At 41.9% G+C, this 18,556-nt stretch overlaps 1 protein-coding gene across 5 annotated transcripts in view; it reads left to right on the top strand.

Annotated features, from left to right (window-relative positions):
* Positions 1–18,556, top strand: part of LOC147016729 (3',5'-cyclic-AMP phosphodiesterase 4C-like) — a 171,456-nt gene that overhangs the window by 86,842 nt on the left and 66,058 nt on the right. For 4 of the 5 annotated variants that reach the window (XM_085847863.1, XM_085847861.1, XM_085847860.1 and 1 more), the window contains 2 exons: positions 5,677–5,808; positions 7,086–7,186. In XM_085847863.1, coding sequence (XP_085703989.1) covers positions 5,677–5,808; positions 7,086–7,186 — 233 coding nt within the window. Of the gene's footprint in view, positions 1–5,676; positions 5,809–7,085; positions 7,187–12,471; positions 12,880–18,556 lie in introns of those variants that run through there. The other variant, XM_085847864.1, reaches the window with a different exon arrangement.

Genomic DNA, 18,556 nt, shown 5'->3' with positions numbered 1-18,556 from the left:
TGTGTGTGTGTGTGTGTGTGTGTGTGTGTGTGTGTGTGTGTGTTAATATCTTCGATGCAAATAAGTGTGTGTGTCTCTCGTCCATAACTCCAAAGTTGTGAAACCGAGCAGCCTGAAACTTTACATGCATACTAAGAAAACTCCAAGGAAGTGTGTGACTGAAAATTGTGTTTGGGTCCATTAAAACACCCCTTTTGAAGATAATTAATGGCCTTATTTAATTATATCCTTCATCAGGTCCATCCTCGGTCACTGTTCTCTTAAGGCGTATCTAAAGGCATATCCTAAGTTTGGGGTCTTAAGGCATATCCTAGGTAACTTTGCTGGGGCATGAAGCTGCTTTGACTTGGAACAGGCCACGATTTCTTTACGAGAAAGGTTTTTTTTTTCACTTTCCTCAGTCATTGTCAAATGCCTGTTCATCATAGCTACACATCGCTGTATACATCGCTTTTGTAAGTACTTTAATTTTCAAATCAGGAGCTTGGAGCAATTTCATGCATTATATGATACGATTTTCCACGATCTCCTCTCACAAATTAATTAAAGTATATCATCGAAATATTATTTCGGTTTTGAGTATCGTCCGGACTAAATAAGTGTCGAAATCTGGAGTGAAATCTGATAATTTGAAGAAAGAATGAGTCTTATCACTCAGCCGATACACCTATTTCCCTTAAGCAAGCAAGGCTATATTCCCTCTTTCTCCATACATACACAAGGAAATGTGAAATTTCCACAAAGCATTAAACTTATCTTTTTCTACTGTTTGGAGAATTGTATTGAGTGAACAAAAGATTGAAGAATGTGCCAAAATTAACCAGCTTCATTGAGCAAATAACTTCATGCATAACATATATTGAGCAAAATGCATTTACTGCTCAACCTCGCACCCTGTCCCTCAGAAGGACTGCTTATCCATAGTGTCTGCCAGATCTGTGTCGATATTTTCAGAGGTTTCATGAGGTGCTCTACATGGAATCAAAGCAAATCTGGTGAAAATAAGACGTTTTAAAATAAAGTTATAGCGTTTGCACGTTCCACAAACAATGCACCACGTGACGTGCGCACAGACGAGCAGGCAACATGGCAGATTAATTTTCTGCAATGTTTATTTCACGGGTAATTAAACTTTGCGATGTATCCAGGGTTGTTCTTCGTTAAACAGCAACTCTTTTGTGGATAAAGTCATTATTTGAACGAATTCATTTTATTACTTTAACTGTTGCGTGCGTGGTGAAGACTGGCTTTAAAGTGAAAGTGATCATCTATGGTATTCAGCCACAGCCTGGCCAGCCGTTTAATTCTTTATTAACCATTAAATTGGAGTGCTTGCTTGAGTGCTTAAGCCACTTGCCGAGCGCCGTACAGTCGACAACGGTACGGTTTGTGGTGTGTTGCGCCATGGTGGATGTTTTAACTTTTAACTTCAGTAATTTACGAGAAATCACAGTTTCCTTTGCCCTCACTGCTGTTTCTAAAGCAATTGCTTATTTTTTTCAATGAATCGGGTGTGCTTTAAAAAGGTTATGTGCTTTCTCTTTGTGAGTTTCAAAGCAAAATACATTTGATATATTACAAATACAAAATACACCTGCTTTCCAAGCTGTTTGCCATATTAACATGTTTTGTAAATTACTAAGCCAAATTTTTTCCACCTGTCACACGACGATTGGCAGCTGTTTATAAAGAATAATGCTTATGCATATCTCCTTGTAACGTCTGTCATGCAACGTTGTTTTTAAAAGTTGTTTATTGAAAGTTGTAATAAGTATACAGTATGTACTGTACTGTAGTCCGTAATCACAATGACTGCAATCTGCCGATTTCCGAAAAATTGCTGATATTGGCCAACCACGTGTGTGTGTGTGTGTGTGTGTGTGTGTGTGTGTGTGTGTGTGTGTGTGTGTGTGTGTGTGTGTGTGTGTGTGTGTGTGTGTGTGTGTGTGTGTGTGTGTGTGTGTGTGTGTGTGTGTGTTTGTTTTCTGTTCAAAAAGCATAACATATTCTCTCTGCTAACTTCCCTTCCCCACCCCTCCCTCTCTTTCTCTCTATCCCATCCTCACTCTTCCTCATCCCAATACAGTGCAGCATCCTCCTCCCACACCTCTCCCTCTCTCTTACAACGCCCCCTCTCGGACAGTGATTATGTGTCCGGACGGTGTTTGTCTCCGGACATGTCCCGACAGTGTTTGGCTCTGCGTGGTGTTTGTCTCCAGGTGGTGTTTATAGTATGACCGGAGGAAAATGTATAATTTTCAGATATTATTTTATTTCCATCTTCACTGTTATTCTATGCAGAATCATTTTGATGAGACAGTATGAATCGTAATTAACGCTCTACCACACATATTCCTTCCCATCCCCTCCCCTCACATTGCCTTCCCTTCATGCTGCCTTCCCTTTTTCTTTCTTCATGCTGCCTTCCCTTCCACTCGCACCGCCTTCCTTTTCCATCACGCTGCCTTCCCTCCCCCTCTCCTCACGCATATCTCCTCCCAAACTACCTCACCCTCCTCACTTCCCCTCCTCTTTCCCACATCCAACTCACTCCCACCGCCCTCGCAGAGCGTATAGTGTCATTTGGTGAGGCGTTGCTCTCCCCCCGCCCTTCCTCACTCTTCCCCCTTTTTCTTAGCTTACAGCTCCCCCCCACCCCTCCTCGCTTCCCCCTTCATGCTCTCTCGCTCTCCACCTGCCTCTCTCTCCCTCCCCTCCCACCCTCTCTCTCTCCTCTCCTCCTTCTCTCTCTCCCCTCTCTCTCTCTCTCTCTCTCTCTCTCTCTCCCTCCCTCCCACCCTCTCTCCCTCCTCTCTCTCTCCTTCCCCTCCCTCCTCTCTCTCCCTCCCCTTTCTCCTCCCCCCCCTCCCCTCCTACCCCCTCCTCGCTCCCCTCTCCCTCCTCACTCTCCTCCCATCCCACACCCCCTCCTCACTCCCCTCAACCTCGTTCCTCCCTGTCTTAATATTCCCATCAGCAAAGCGATAGGTTGTATTTGTTAGTATTTAATATCGTGTCACCATAATCACCGACTTTGAAGTTGTCTTACTTGGAACCTCCTCATTCATCAATAAACAACTATCTCAGTATCTTATATATAATCTGCGCCAGTCTGTCTGTCCATTTGGGGAGGAGCTTCCCAGTTCAGGGCAGGGCTACCACCATTCAGGGAAGGGCTTCAAAATCACATCGCCACCATTTTGTTTGCTCTGTTTGTAGTAAGGTCAGCACACAGTTTGAATCAAGTTCTTTATTAGACACGATGCTAGGCTATCCTGGGACACATCACCATCTTGGTTTCCAGCGACCGACACCCCCAAAACACGCCCCCCAGCGGTCACTGCAATACGCAGTGCCAATCACAAGACTGTGAGGCCTCTTTTGTAAGGCTTGCACATTCTTCCACTGTCACGGCTTTATCTTAACTTTAATTTGATACTTGATTTCATTTTTTGAGGGCGCTAAGATGGTGTGAGCTGCAGATGCTAAAGACAGGAAGAAAATTTGTGTTTTTAGACAAAAATGTATTTTAAGTGAAATTAAGGCCTATAAGATAATCCATTCAGACTCCCTCACAGCTATATCTTTACTCTAAATTCACCTTCTGGTTTTATTTTATGTCGTTAAGTTGTTCAGATAGTTCAAGTTTCAGTTTCAGCAAAAGGTGAGAAAATAGGAAGAGTATTAGTGTTTCCATACAAAAATGCATTCTCATAGCGGTTTTCAATGTTTCTGCTCAGACGTGATGTGGGGAGGGGGAGTTATCATAATAAGTTACCTTTTTGTCATAGTTACCTTTTGAAGAAACAAAGGTACACCACATGACCAAAAGTATGTGGACACCTGCTCGTCCAATATCTCATTCCAAAATCCTGGGCATTAATATGGAGTTGGTCCCCCCCCCCTTTTTTTGCTGCTATAACAGCCTCCCCTCTTCTGGAGGTCAGGTCAGATTAGATCTGTGACTTGCTACAGGTAACATGTAAACCTGTACCAACCTGTTTCATGGTCAGGTTGTCGGTGACTAAACCCTCTCCCGCACCAAGTTTCTTGGTGAGGAGGGTGTTTGGACATGGACACCCAGCAGGATTAAAAAAACAAAACATGTCAAAGGGCAGAGGAGCTCGTTGTGAGCCAACGGCCATCCAAATCTGGTACCCAACTTTGTCTACGGACATCCCCCTGCAGTTGGGTAACTATTTATTAGGAGGTTGGTGGCAGGATTTGCACTCCGGCCACCGTAAAATACTTCATTCCGCAAAAACATACCAAAAGTAAAAAGAAATCTGAAAACCCACTCCGTGGGAGTACCTACTGTGCAGCTGCCCTTCGCAGGGCAGCTCACCGGATGACGGGATTGGGGCAAAGCCTTCGGGACCCCCAATCTTTGATATATAATAGGAGGTAAACCACAGGGTAACCTTCCAGGGTTATATTGTGGTTGTGTGTGTCGGAGTGGTGCTGAGGTGTCATTCACCAGACGGCGGTCTCCTTGGGTTAACCTGAGGCGGTCCCTTCGGGTGGGTGCCTGGAATGTCCTATCCCTAAGAGAGGATGATCACCTGTCTCTGTTATCATCTGAGCTCAAGCGTTAGGACATCGGTATTGCAGCTCTCTCTGAGGTTCGGAGACTGGATTGCGGTGAGATAATGGTTGGGTGGTTACACCTACTATTGGTCTGGTCGCTCTGATGGTTACCATGCCCAAGGAGTTGCTGTAGCTGTGTCCAATAAGCTGACTCCAATGATAATTGAGGTAACACCGGTCAACGAGCGTATTATGAGACGAAGGATTCGTCACTCCTTTGGTGTCATTTCCCTGGTCTCTGTATATGCTCCAACTGAGGCGAGTGATCTCACCGTGAAGGATGCATTCCATGCCACGCTCAAGTATGACAGTTCTTGTTCATAAGCTCAAGTTGTATGTTATCTATAGACAAATGCTTGCCATGATCTCTGCATTTCGTCCCGATTAGCAAGTTTCAGTGGTACATGGGAGACAATCGTCCCCACAGATAGCGTCAATGCAGATGTTCCTCAAGGTTCTGTTCTGGGCCACATGTTATTCTTGTTGTACTGTAAGTATATAAATCTTTCCAGACCACATTATTTTCCAGCTTGGCATTTATGTGGATGATTCTATACCATACACAACTTATCCAGGAAGCCTGCCTGCTTCATCTCATTCCCAAGGCAGTACCACTGTTAGTCATGTTTTAGAGAATGTGGAAAGCTGGGGGAAGAATTGGCTCGTATCTTTCAGCGTGAAGAAGACTCAGTTGATGTCCCTGTCCCGAACCAGACCTTCATGTTTTCCAAGTTGTCAATGGGCCAACACTGTTTCATACTCCTCCAGCTTCTTTTATTCTGCTGTTCCACTCCGGGACCCCTCGCCAGTGACCTGCTTTCCCTCATCCTATAACCTTCTATAATGCAAGACGAATGTTAACAAATTTATTCTGCTGTCTCTCTAAAACCCTTCTTGTGTAGCCCACACCGGGAGTGGCCTTTGGCCTCCTGAAGGACGAGCTCCGTAAAAAAAAGAAATTGTTTCATAGCATTAAAAGATTGATACAGAAGTCCATTAACTCATTCCTTCTTCAGAGAGGAAGGAAAGGAAAACTCATGTTCTCTGCATTCCCTAAACTTTTCTTCCACTGCATTCCCTAAATCCCAGGAGTGGGCTGAAGCTGTTCTCCTGGCACCACCTACAAGTGGAGGAGGCCGCAACACTTGTCATGATGGACAACATCGAGTGAAACGGCGCTACTCAGGAAGCTTGCATCTCCCACCACTTGCTCGTCGACAGGTACCACTTCCTTCCATCGTGATCTATTTCACACCTTGCCTAAACCTCATTTCCACCTCATTCACTAATTACTTCTGCTACCAGAGGTGAAGGAGGTTATGTTTTCACCCCTTTCTGTCTGTTTGTCTGTGCACAGGATATCTCAAAAAGTTGTGGAAATTTTGTGGGCAGGTTCGGTGTGTGACAAGGACGAACTAATTCGATTTTGGTGAAGATCCGGATTCGGATCCGACTACTAGAATTTTTTAAGTGATTCTTCACCATTGAGAGATCGGGCCAAAAACGATACATCGCCTGGTATTTCAAAAATGTATTGATTGGGCCTGATATGTTCTCGTGGATCAGGCATTATGTGGCGGAGGTATGCGCTCGACCAAATGCCCTTCCAGCTATGTGATGAAATTAATGAAAAGGAGATCAATGTTTAAAAGAACAACCAAATATATAAACTAGAAGGGCACTCGGTAGAGCGCATACCTCCGCCACGCAATTCCTGATCCATGAGGATATATCGGGTCCAATACATTTTTGAAATATCATGCGATTCAGTACTATATCCTTTTTGGCCCTATCTCTCAATGGTGAAGAATCACTTTAAAAATTCTAGTCTTCAGATCCGAATCGGATCTTCACCAAAATCAAATAATTTCTTCCTTGTCACACACTCAACATGTCCACCAAAGTTTCGTCCGAATCCATCCACAACTTTTTGAGATATCCTGAACACAGACAAACAGACAGAAAGGGGTGAAAACATAACCTCCTTCACCTTCGGTGGCAGAGGCAAAAATATATTTGTTGGTCAATCATATATATATATATATATATATGTATATATATATATATATATATATATATATATATATATATATATATATATATATATATATATATATATATATATATATATATATATATATATATATATATATATATATATATATATATCCTTACGATTCTCTAAATTGTTCAAAACTTGTTCAACAAATGTAATGTTGACTCCGTCATGTGTTTGTGTTCCTATTCTATATTACGCGTTCCGATAACCTCACCGGCTAATTCACGCTCAATTTTTGTTTATTCATTCCTCAACTTCCTGCCTTACCGATTTTTGTCGCTATCATCGATGTATTCCTTTGCCCTCTTTCTGCTCCGTTTTCACTTACTTTTTTGGTGATTCCGTTTACTCTTGCCTCGTCCTGCGATAGATAGCCATGATAAACATCTCTTTGTCTGTTGCAACTCCATTGTTTTTGCCTTCTTTGGTGCGTCTGTAGTTTGGGACTTCCAGGCCATTAGATGTATCTTTGCGTGTTGCTCGCCCCAACACCTTGCCACTTCTGCCTCAAATCTCCATCACGTGTGCAGAACCCAACAGGTCAGCCGATTCCCTCACTATGTGTCAGCACATTCACTGACTTTTTGTTCTATTTATTTATTTGTTCATGTTTTGGTCTGACTCTTTGTTCCCTTCCTTCCTGATAGTTCATTTCTTGGATGCCTTAGATTCTTGTCTGTATGATTCCCACCATTCATTCTATTAAATTTTTTTTTCCAGATCTCGTATTGTTGTGATGTGTTGCCCAGCTTGTGCACATATTCTTTTTCTACAGTCAATAGCCAAAAATAATTCGTCTGCACTTAATTGTTAGTTGGACCACGTGTGGCATATTATGCTGGAAGCAACACGACATGGCATCGATAGGGTTGCCATGGAAATAAATTGGTAGAATTTCAGGCTGGTTTTTAAGGAGGGATAAAGTAAGAATATAGGTTTATCTTGCACTCAATTACATTTTCCAGGGAGATGACCAGTTTTTTTGGTTTTTTTGAGATTATCAAGGAGGTATGCTGCTCTGGACTGTCTGGCAGATGGGTGAATAACTGTCCTGCATCGAGTGGAGTCAGCTGATCTCACTACTTGTGAGCACATGCAAAATATGAAAAGCGGTCGAGGAGGAATCCCCTGAATTCCATGAGCTGACAGTTTGGAAATGACGATATGCTGCCAGAGAGAATAAAATGTATGACGTGTCCAGAGAGATGGTCCTGACTTCTTGTTTGAAGAAAATGAAGGGTGTGGATAAAATAGGTGAAGTTTTGCTTGTAAGCAGAGTGGGCAGTGTTAGGACCAGGGGCCATGGCTTGAGGGTAAGAAAGGTGAGACTTAGGACAGTTGTAAGGCAAGGGCCTTTCAGTCAGAGAGTGGTTTATGCATGGAATGGTCTCCCTGGGAAGGTCATGGCAGCGGAGGGGGTGGATAGGTTTAAATGGGATTTCGATAGGTACCTTGATGCATTGGAGATAGAGAGGTATGGGAATATTGGCTTGTGTGGATGGGTGACAATACTGGGGTTGGTGCAGCACAGGCATTAAGGGCCGAATGGCCTTCTCTGCCAAAGTTCCTTGTGTTTATCCTTGTCTGCATCCTCTTTTGACATGTAAGAAGAAACGTGTCCTCGATGGAATGACTGGGGCAGAAACCAAACTGATGATTTGAGATCATTGCGTTCGAGAAGAGATGTCTTAATGTTTGTTGCAATTATCGATTCCTTAGTTTACTTGTGTTGGGGAGAAGGTACACTGGTCTATAGTTGAGAACTAATTTTGACACCATTCTTATTAATTGTAACAGCATTGGTTATTTTCCATAATGCAGTCATATGGCTCTTTGAGAATGACCTGGAAAAGAGAAGAGAAGTAAATTAAACGGAGGAAGTGAGCACTGATATCATCAGGATCAGTCGGAGTGGAGTCATCTAGAGTGGATTGGTAGTTCTCCACCTTAACAAAAGGGAGGTTCATTTGATGGGGTGTTGGATAGGTCATGGAAGAGAGGGCTTACAAACCATGGAGGAACACAGGTTAACGCCTTAGCACGAGCAGCATCCATCGTGACCCAATCCTTCAAAAATGAGGGAACCAAAGACTTGAGCAACCACAAGCAACACCCCCAACCCACTCCTACCGTTCCTCAACCAAAAGGCAAGGGGTCATGTCGATGGTCCCTTCCCGCTTTATACTCGTATATACAAAGTGATGTATATACAAAAACCACGTGATTCATTGTAATCCACAATCCCTGTAATTATAATGTAGCAGATGCTACGTTTTGTTTTGGGGGTGCTGAATTTGTGTTGCCATTTCAGAGATGAGTCATATCTCCCATTTAATAGGAAAAGGTATGTCGGTTTTAAATGTGTCTTTTACGAATAAATACCATCCCATACCATTTCTTTCCTCCCATTAATTTTACGGGATTAATGATCTTGGTTCTACTTTGTTGTCCAACAAGCATAATCTCTGTCCTCTTTTTGTAAAGCTTAGTTTGGAGTTTTTCCAAAAAATTCGCCATGTCATAATTCTTATAAGAGGAGTAATTTTGTCAATTATTTTGTTTATTTGGGTGAATGTGAGTCAACACAACCTGCTTTTCACGAGGCCGAAGCAGCATTTATTAGTCGCATGGACTTCGGTAATAAAAAGTGAAATGTATTTTCTGTTCACAAAAGAGGATTGAGTTCTTTTGTAATGATAAGTAATGACAAATGTTTTTTTTTTTATAATAGAGAAATCTTCTGTGAGTCATTATCATGATTCATTTCTCAAAAGGGCGGTGTGCAGCGGTCATGTGACCTTGTAAACCTTTAAATCAACACCATGCTTGGTGTTTTTTTTTTTGGAGGGAGAAGGAGAGGGATGGGAATTGAAAATGTTCGTTATAAATGACATTTTCTCCAAATAAGTAATATGATAATTGTAAATTAAAGGGAATAAATTTGAAAAAGTAGGGGGGAGGAAAGAATTATCTATCTATAATTCCAGCTGTGTGTGTGTGTGTGTGTGTGTGTGTGTGTGTGTGTGTGTGTGTGTGTGTGTGTGTGTGTGTGTTTGTGTGTGTGTGTGCGACCGCTGTTTCTCAACAACCACTGGTCAAATCTAATTGAAACGGTATATTTCTGGGGCCCTGTGGATGTGCCTTTTCAAGGTTTCATATTAATCGGACAAGTGGTTCCCAGGCTATGGCCATTTATTTACCAAACCAATGACAGGACACGGTTCTATGACGTCATGAGTGACTTCACAATTATTCTTATTTTTTTTTCTTTTCTGTTTTTTTGCACGTACGGGCACGTGAGAGCGAAGAAACGGCTTGTGTGCTTGTTTCTGGCACGCGGTTTGAAAGTTTTTTTTTTTTTTTGCACGTACGGGCCCGCACTTGTCTATCTATAATTCCAGTAATCTCTGTGTGTGTCTGTCTATGACCACTGTTTCTCGACAACCACTGGTCCGATCTAATCAAACTTTCCAGGTATATTGCTGGGGACCTGTGGATGTGCCTTTTCAAGGTTTGATATTAATCGGACAAGTGGTTCCCAAGTTATGGCCATTTATTTACCAAACCAATGACAGGACACGGTGCTATGACATCACAATTGACGTCACAATTGTTCTTTTAATTTTCTTTCTTTTTTTTTTTTTCTTCTTTTTTTGCACGTATGGGCCCGCATGTACAGGCACGCCAGAGCGAAGGAACGGCCTGTGTGGTTGTTGTTTCTGGTACGCAGTTTGAAAGTTTTTTTTATTTAATTTTTTATTTTTGCACGTACATGCACACACGTACGGACCCGCACGTACGTCCACGCACGCACGGGCATGCAAGAGCGAAGGAACGGCCTGTGTGTTTGTTTCTGGTACGCGGTTTGAAAGTTTTTTTTTTTTGCACGTACGGCCACACACGTACGGGCACACACTAGTAATAATAAAAATAGGACTGCGCATCCTGAAGCTCACCTGTATCAGGATCAACAGTCACTCAAACCCCCCACAGACCTCCTTAGACCCTGATGTTTTTTTTAATGCCGTGAACAGACTTTGGTACATCATGGGTGGTGAAGGTTGTGGTCAAGTTTCATTGAAATTGTGTGTAGTTTCGGAGAAGAGAGCAAATACCTTCAAACCACCCCTGTAGACCCTCTTAATAAGCGCAGATTTTCATGCGGTCAATAAACCTTCATTTGGCTTCAGATATGAAACTTGTGGCAAAGTTTCATCAAAATGTGTGTTTGGTTCAGGTGATAATGACTGAAGTGTTTACAGACTCACTGACTGACTGACTCACTCACTCATTCACTCACCTACGGACACTGCTCGATCACATAAGCTCACCCGACTAAAGTCCAGGTGAGCTAAAAAGAATAGTATTTGAATAGCATATTTTGCCTATGCATACAAGGTGCTGGCAGACGATACAAGACAGACAAATTTGCCAACAGAGAAAACTGCTGAACAATAAAGCCAAATATGTTCTTGCCTCACCAAAGTTCAAAGCATTTTATCATCTCGTATATTAAGACAATGCTATTGATGCAAAAGGACTCACAGAGGTACGCACACTCACCTCTAAGCTGTCTAGCATGGGTCTGAATCCCGACCCAGCTATAAACTGTCGTCCAGGTGTTTCACAGGCATGGTGATTCATCAATGTGTGTGTGCGCCAACCCTTGGATGGATGTTAAACTGGGCGTCCCATCTGCTGCCATGAGTTGGTGGACGTTAAAGACCCCACGGTGTGCTTTCATAAGTGTAGGTGAGCTATCGCCTGCACCATTTCCTACCCTAAACCACAACTGGGAAGGCAATGGCAAACCACCCAGTATAACCCTTGCCAAGGAACTGCTTTGGCAGCACTGACACTCTGTAACAGGGTATGGTAAATCAGAATCAGAAAATGATGCAAAAACGGTTTCAAAAAAGCCAGACATAACGTGTTTTTTTTAATAAAGAGGCAATAAACCGACAGTGTGCTTCTTTACAGAGAAAGTACAAATACTGACATAGGAAGAGAGATGAAAACAAGAATCGGGCTGCAATTGAAGGACAACCAAGTAACTGGGGAGTGAGGGGGGGGTGGACAAAATCAGGAAATGAAACCTACACTGTTTATATCATCATTCCAGAGAGATAGAGAGGATGGGGGAGATAGAGAGAGAGGATGGGCGAGATAGAGAGAGAGGATGGGGGAGATAGAGAGAGAGGATGGGGGAGATAGAGAGAGAGGATGGGGGAGATAGAGAGAGAGAGGATGGGGGAGATAGAGAGAGGATGGGGGAGATAGAGAGAGAGAGGATGGGGGAGATAGAGAGAGAGGATGGGGGAGATAGAGAGAGAGAGGATGGGGGAGATAGAGAGAGAGGATGGGGAGATAGAGAGAGAGAGGATGGGGGAGATAGAGAGAGAGAGGATGGGGGAGATAGAGAGAGAGAGGATGGGGAGATAGAGAGAGAGGATGGGGGAGATAGAGAGAGAGAGGATGGGGGAGATAGAGAGAGAGAGGATGGGGGAGATAGAGAGAGAGAGGATGGGGGAGATAGAGAGGGAAAGGATGGGAGAGAGACAGAGACAGAGACAGAGACAGAGACAGACAATGAGGGAGATATAGAGATAGAGATAGATATTCTCCAGGGAAAGAAAATCTCCAAGGAAATTTAACCACAACCTTCCTTGAGGTCAGTATATAAGCCAGAGTTTTAAACCTTCAGTCCTGCCCACGTTTTTCAGCCTCAATGTTGTCCTCAGCAAACCGCCAAACACGTTTTAATATGCTAGGCTTTTGGCTACGCCTGTATACTGTTTGACTTCACGTTGCATGAGGGTTGGGTTGCTTTAGCATAAAGAGGCCCTCACTGTGCTGACTTCTGCTGTAAAATTAGAGACCAATTGAAGATTGGATTTGGCACCTGTTGCAAGTGATCTCTTTCACTGGAATGAAACGACCGGAATTCCTAAAAAGGGATGAAATGGTGCGCAGGGGAAATTTAACGGAACCTCCTCATCCGATGCTCAAACCCCGGACACTCCGAAAACTCTCTTGAAGCCGAACACCATCATCTCTCTCTTGCATGCATTCTCCCGCTCTGCAGTTTGAGTCATGACCGAGACGCAGGTGTCTGGAGGAAGCTTAGTTCCCAGGATTCATACATCCCAGGGTTCAGGCACTAGTTCCTGCTGCAAGTTCAGAGCAAAGCATCGGGTGAGGCAGAGACGTCGTTTCACCGTTTCTCACACCAGGTGTGATGTGAATGGCAAGTTGGTGATTGTTTGGAGTTGTCGTTGCTTTAACCTGTCATTGACTCAAAAAAGGTGTTCTGCTCACTGTGTGGTTGTTTCAATTTCACTGCAATATAATAATCGCATCACACCACCGACTTGACCGAATCCTCATCAAATGGTGGTGCAAATTTGAATACGTGCAGTTCATGCTTGTGATTGCTCAGGGACTGTTTGTAAAGTTAATCTGCTTAAAGAGGAACCATTTGTACTCGGAAACCTGTTTTTATTACACGAGTGCAGCAGAGGTCAACAGGATGCTTTGTTGTCTCAAGTTTTAACGAGATGTTTATGCTTGGGAGTGGGGAATTTAATAATGGACTGTTTACAGCGGCCAGTGATTCAGACTGGAAGCAACTGAAATAGTTCTGGTAAAATGGAATTGCTTTAGAAATAAGCTTGGAAATTGCATTGGGCATTCTTTGTATATTGAAACGTCCATCTCAGACTGGTGTTGAAATAAACCCCCATGATATTCTACCTCTTTTGGGTGGTGCTGATTCATGGTACTTCCCTCCAAACATTTCTCTCTCTTTCTGTCTTTCTGAAACCTCTCATTCTGAAACTTCTCTCTTTCTGAACCTTCTCTCTTTTGGAAACCTCTTTCTTTCTGAACCTTCTCTCTTTTGGAAACCTCTTTCTTTCTGAACCCTCTCTCTTTTGGAAACCTCTTTCTTTCTGAACCTTCTCTCTTTTGGAAACCTCTTTCTTTCTGAACCTTCTCTCTTTTGGAAACCTCTCTCTTTCTGAACCCTCTCTCTTTTGGAAACCTCTCTCTTTTGGAAACCTCTCTCTTTCTGAACCTTCTCTCTTTCTGAAACCTTCTCTCTTTCTGAACCCTCTCCCTTTCTGAAACCTCTCCCTTTCTGAAACCTCTCCCTTTCTGAAACCTCTCCCTTTCTGAAACCTCTCCCTTTCTGAAACCTCTCCCTTTCCCAATGTCTTATTGTGAAACCTCTCTCTCTCTCTCTCTATCTCTCTATCTCTCTATCTCTCTATCTCTCTCTCTCATACTCTGAAACCTCTCTCCCTTTCTTTGACACTTTTTCCACAGCTCATAACCTTTTTTTTAAACTCCTGTGTGCATTTTAGAGACAAGACAGCTTATGTGTGCTCCCAATACACTGTCCAATCTTTGTCTCCGTCACAAGCTGACCTCTGTTGCAATGCTGGCAGTAGGAAAGTTATTTTGTTGACATTCTATCATTTGATGGAAGCCAGACAGCTTCCATACTTAAATATTTAGGTCATAATGTGCCACATGTAATTTGCACTGACGCCACTTTTGGTTCTGCCACTGGCACATGCAAGCATCAACGGCTGTAGGATTGGCCCTCATATATTAATTTTTTTAGCAAACTATCCACAGACAGCGAAGGGATCATTTGGCCAAACGAAAACATGTCGTACCTAAATGTAATAAAAAATATCCAAAGATTGACAGTTGCTCATGAAACATTCCAGGTATCTCTGCACACATTTTACCTTCCTTTTCTGTTGGGCAGATTGAGCGTATGCGGTCATAGCTGTCAGTGAAAGTTCATTGCTCTTGAAAGAAAAGCATTTTTGTCACCAATATTTGGTTACATTCATTATCCTTTGGAGGAGAGTCAATGATATTCATGAAATACTGGTGTGTCATCACCATAGTGACTCACTTCTCCTTTCAGTCCATTTAATATCCAGTTGAATATATGAACACCAGTTGTTGTTGTTGCTTTTAACAAAAGAGGTGACAGTCATTTTTCATTTGGTGGAATTCTAGCTTAGACTCAGCCTGGATATTTGCTTCATTGCAATGTGAAAAGCTTCATGAGGTTCCATGTAATGCTAAGGTTACCAAGTTGCAGAAATTATAATAATCTGCTCCGATGTTGAACTCGGTGTGTTGCATCACTCATCAACGGTGAACCTTTTGCGGTTAAGCCACAGCAAATCAAGGGAAATTGATGTTTCGCCATTGACTGGTGTCTCTTTTCTGATAGTGATGTTACCGGCTGAATCAAAATACAGTATGTCAATTTATCATTAGACAAGGTGAAATAAATGGTGAATACAAAGTGATTTTGGCCTCCTTCCTTCCCTGTATAAACAGGAGGAAATGCGACACCCATAATCACAAGAAAGGCCGAGTCTCCCAGTTTTTTGGTGAGGTCTTGTGATCCATAATTGCTGTTAATATCAGATCATATATTTAATTTGTTTATCGCTGGCCATGAGTTTTTGTTTTCTTCTGCTCACTCTGCCTTTACTTGGACTTGACTTGTTTCTTCTGAATCAGCAATTGCACAATGCTTTGGACCACAGACAAAGGAATAAGTAAGCGTGGTTTTTCTCGCTTAGTCTTCTTTTATATGTTAATCATTGAGGCATTCTGCTCTTCCTTTCCCAACATCCCTCCATGGACATTGACGATCCTCTTCTCTGCTGCTTTTTATAACCCACTGTCTCAAAACGAGACTGTAGCGGGTGGTTCTTAAAGGTCACTCCTCCTCTTGTCTTAGTCCTTATGCTGTTGCTTCACAAGGGCAGTATAATTACAAGTCATTTATTTTTCACTCTTTACATGCAAGCGACATCCGAAACTCTTGTTTCATTTTGATATGGATTCCACTTTATTGCCTCTGCCACTGAAGGTCAATGGAGGTTATGTTTTCGCCTCTGTTTGTCTGTCTGTGTGTTTGCCTGTTTGTTTGCCTGTGAGCAGGATATCTCAAAAAGTAATGGATGGGATTCGGGTGAAACTTTGTGGACAGGTTGAGTGTATGACAAAGACAAACTGATTCGATTTTGGATCCGAATATGAGAATTTCTAAAAAATTTTTTAAGTGATTCTTCACAATTGAGAGATGTTGCCAAAAACTATGTATGGCATGATATGTCAAAAAGTTGTGCATGAGGTGGGTAGGTGACAAGAACAAGCCGAATCGATTTCGGTTAAGGTCTGGATCCAGATCCAACATATCAGTGGGATACAAAACATGAACTGTTCAGCCTGGTGGAGGTCTGCGCTCTCCCGGGTGCCATTATAGTTTCTTCTTGTTTTAAGTTTATTTGAAATCATAAACGTTGCCAATAATATAATTTATGAGCTTAATAATAGGCCTGGTGTTGGCTTAACAGTTAAAGTGGCTGCCTTAAGATCCGAGGGTCTGGAGTTGAAGCCGCTGTTGGGCTGTTGAATTAATACCAGGTAAGGTTGAGTCAGCCTGCCATCCTTCTGAAGTTGGCAAAATGAGTACTATTGTTTTGGTAACAGGGGCATTGCATCAGTGGCACAGCTATGCCCCCAGAAAATGATGCAGCCAAGTAGCCACAGTCTGCATACAAATAATGAAAATCTTGATACTGTTGATAAATGGTTTTCCTACTGGGAACATGTCGTTCAATGTCAAGATCTTGCCATCTCTTTCATTTCGAGCCAAATGATGCAAATCTTTCATGTTATGACATGATTTTGCTTGACAAATTACTCAGTGTGACCTTGTATGTATTGTGAAACGAGATTAATATGCAATTCAATGTGTTGTTCTCGTTTGTGGGTAAAATACTTTCTTAATTAAGATCAGCTCCTTTCAGTTTACAAGGTATTCAGTCACAGTTCAGTCACAATAAGCTTCTCTTCTTTGTTCTGGAGCTCCTCTTATTCTTCCCTCACCATTTCTCTTGTTTCCAATGCCCTGTGGACATTAGTGGTTTTAATTGGCCTCAGGTGGCTTTACTAAACGTGTTCACTTGTCTTGTGTTAAGACTGAATGCAAGTTTGTATGTTTATTAGAAATTGTTTTCTTGCCTTGACTCCATAAGTCATTAAATTCGTCTTCTGTCTGCAGCTTTGGGAAATGTACACTTTTCAACCCCTTTCTTTCAACTCTCCTTTCTTCCCATGCTTTCCTCTCGAATCGCCTGAGTTCATTTTTCCTACTTCAATTTGCTTGTCTCTGGAATGTGAATCTCTGGCAGACCTTCCCTCCTGATCTGTAAATGATTTGGTGGGCTTACAAATCTTCATTAATGATGAAATTCCTCACTTTGCATGAGTTTACTTTCTTGAAGAAATAAAAAATATGTTTGTGGTGGTGGTGGAGGCTTAAACCCTAATTTACAAAGCATCGGGATCCTTAACGATTCCGTGGCTATGAACTGATCTTGGACAGGTCGATATTCCTTCTCCTATGATAGCAGGTAGATATTCCTTCCCCTTCCCTACCCCCATCGTAGGGTGAGGAATATCTACCCTGAGCAGCCATTGGAATGAATCTACATCATTGAAGGAAATTCAATAAGACTTCACCCACGTCACCACCAATCCACTCAGTTAAAGATCATGCTTGCACCGGATTTTTTTTTAATGTTTGGAAAGTTTTAACTTGCAGCAATCAGGACAGGTTTTATAACACATTGTGTTACAAATCCATCAGCTTAGATACCTTGTTAATATCTGGAGTTCTAACAATGACGTTATTATATATTTGTACCACGATCAAGTACTCTTTGAGAAAAAGCCACATACCTCGAGCAAAGAATTGATATTCTGGAAAAACAATGCAATTTATAATAACCACTTAGCGGACGATTGGATTAGAGTGCAGATTATGAAGTACAGACTATCTGGGTGTCATCACTTAAAGCTAACATTAGATTAGAGTACAGACTATCTGGGTGTCATCACTTAAAGCTAACATTAGATTAGAGTACAGACTATCTGGGTGTCATCACTTAAAGCTAATATTAGATTAGAGTACAGACTATCTGGGTGTCATCACTTAAAGCTAACATTAGATTAGAGTACAGACTATCTGGGTGTCATCACTTAAAGCTAATATTAGATTAGAGTACAGACTATCTGGGTGTCATCACTTAAAGCTAACATTAGATTAGAGTACAGACTATCTGGGTGTCATCACTTAAAGCTAATATTAGATTAGAGTACAGACTATCTGGGTGTCATCACTTAAAGCTAATATTAGATTAGAGTACAGACTATCTGGGTGTCATCACTTAAAGCTAACATTAGATTAGAGTACAGACTATCTGGGTGTCATCACTTAAAGCTAATATTAGATTAGAGTACAGACTATCTGGGTGTCATCACTTAAAGCTAACATTAGATTAGAGTACAGACTATCTGGGTGTCATCACTTAAAGCTAACATTAGATTAGAGTACAGACTATCTGGGTGTCATCACTTAAAGCTAATATTAGATTAGAGTACAGACTATCTGGGTGTCATCACTTAAAGCTAACATTAGATTAGAGTACAGACTATCTGGGTGTCATCACTTAAAGCTAATATTAGATTAGAGTACAGACTATCTGGGTGTCATCACTTAAAGCTAACATTAGATTAGAGTACAGACTATCTGGGTGTCATCACTTAAAGCTAATATTAGATTAGAGTACAGACTATCTGGGTGTCATCACTTAAAGCTAACATTAGATTAGAGTACAGACTATCTGGGTGTCATCACTTAAAGCTAACATTAGATTAGAGTACAGACTATCTGGGTGTCATCACTTAAAGCTAATATTAGAGTAGAGTACAGACTATCTGGGTGTCATCACTTAAAGCTAACATTAGATTAGAGTACAGACTATCTGGGTGTCATCACTTAAAGCTAATATTAGATTAGAGTAC

This window comes from Eptatretus burgeri, chromosome 11 (genome assembly GCF_056783735.1).
Source record: "Eptatretus burgeri isolate ZD-2024b chromosome 11, Ebu_testis_v1, whole genome shotgun sequence".
Taxonomy (NCBI): domain Eukaryota; kingdom Metazoa; phylum Chordata; class Myxini; order Myxiniformes; family Myxinidae; genus Eptatretus; species Eptatretus burgeri.
Note: the sequence above shows the minus strand (reverse complement) of the source record. Positions and strands in the feature narration are given on the sequence as shown.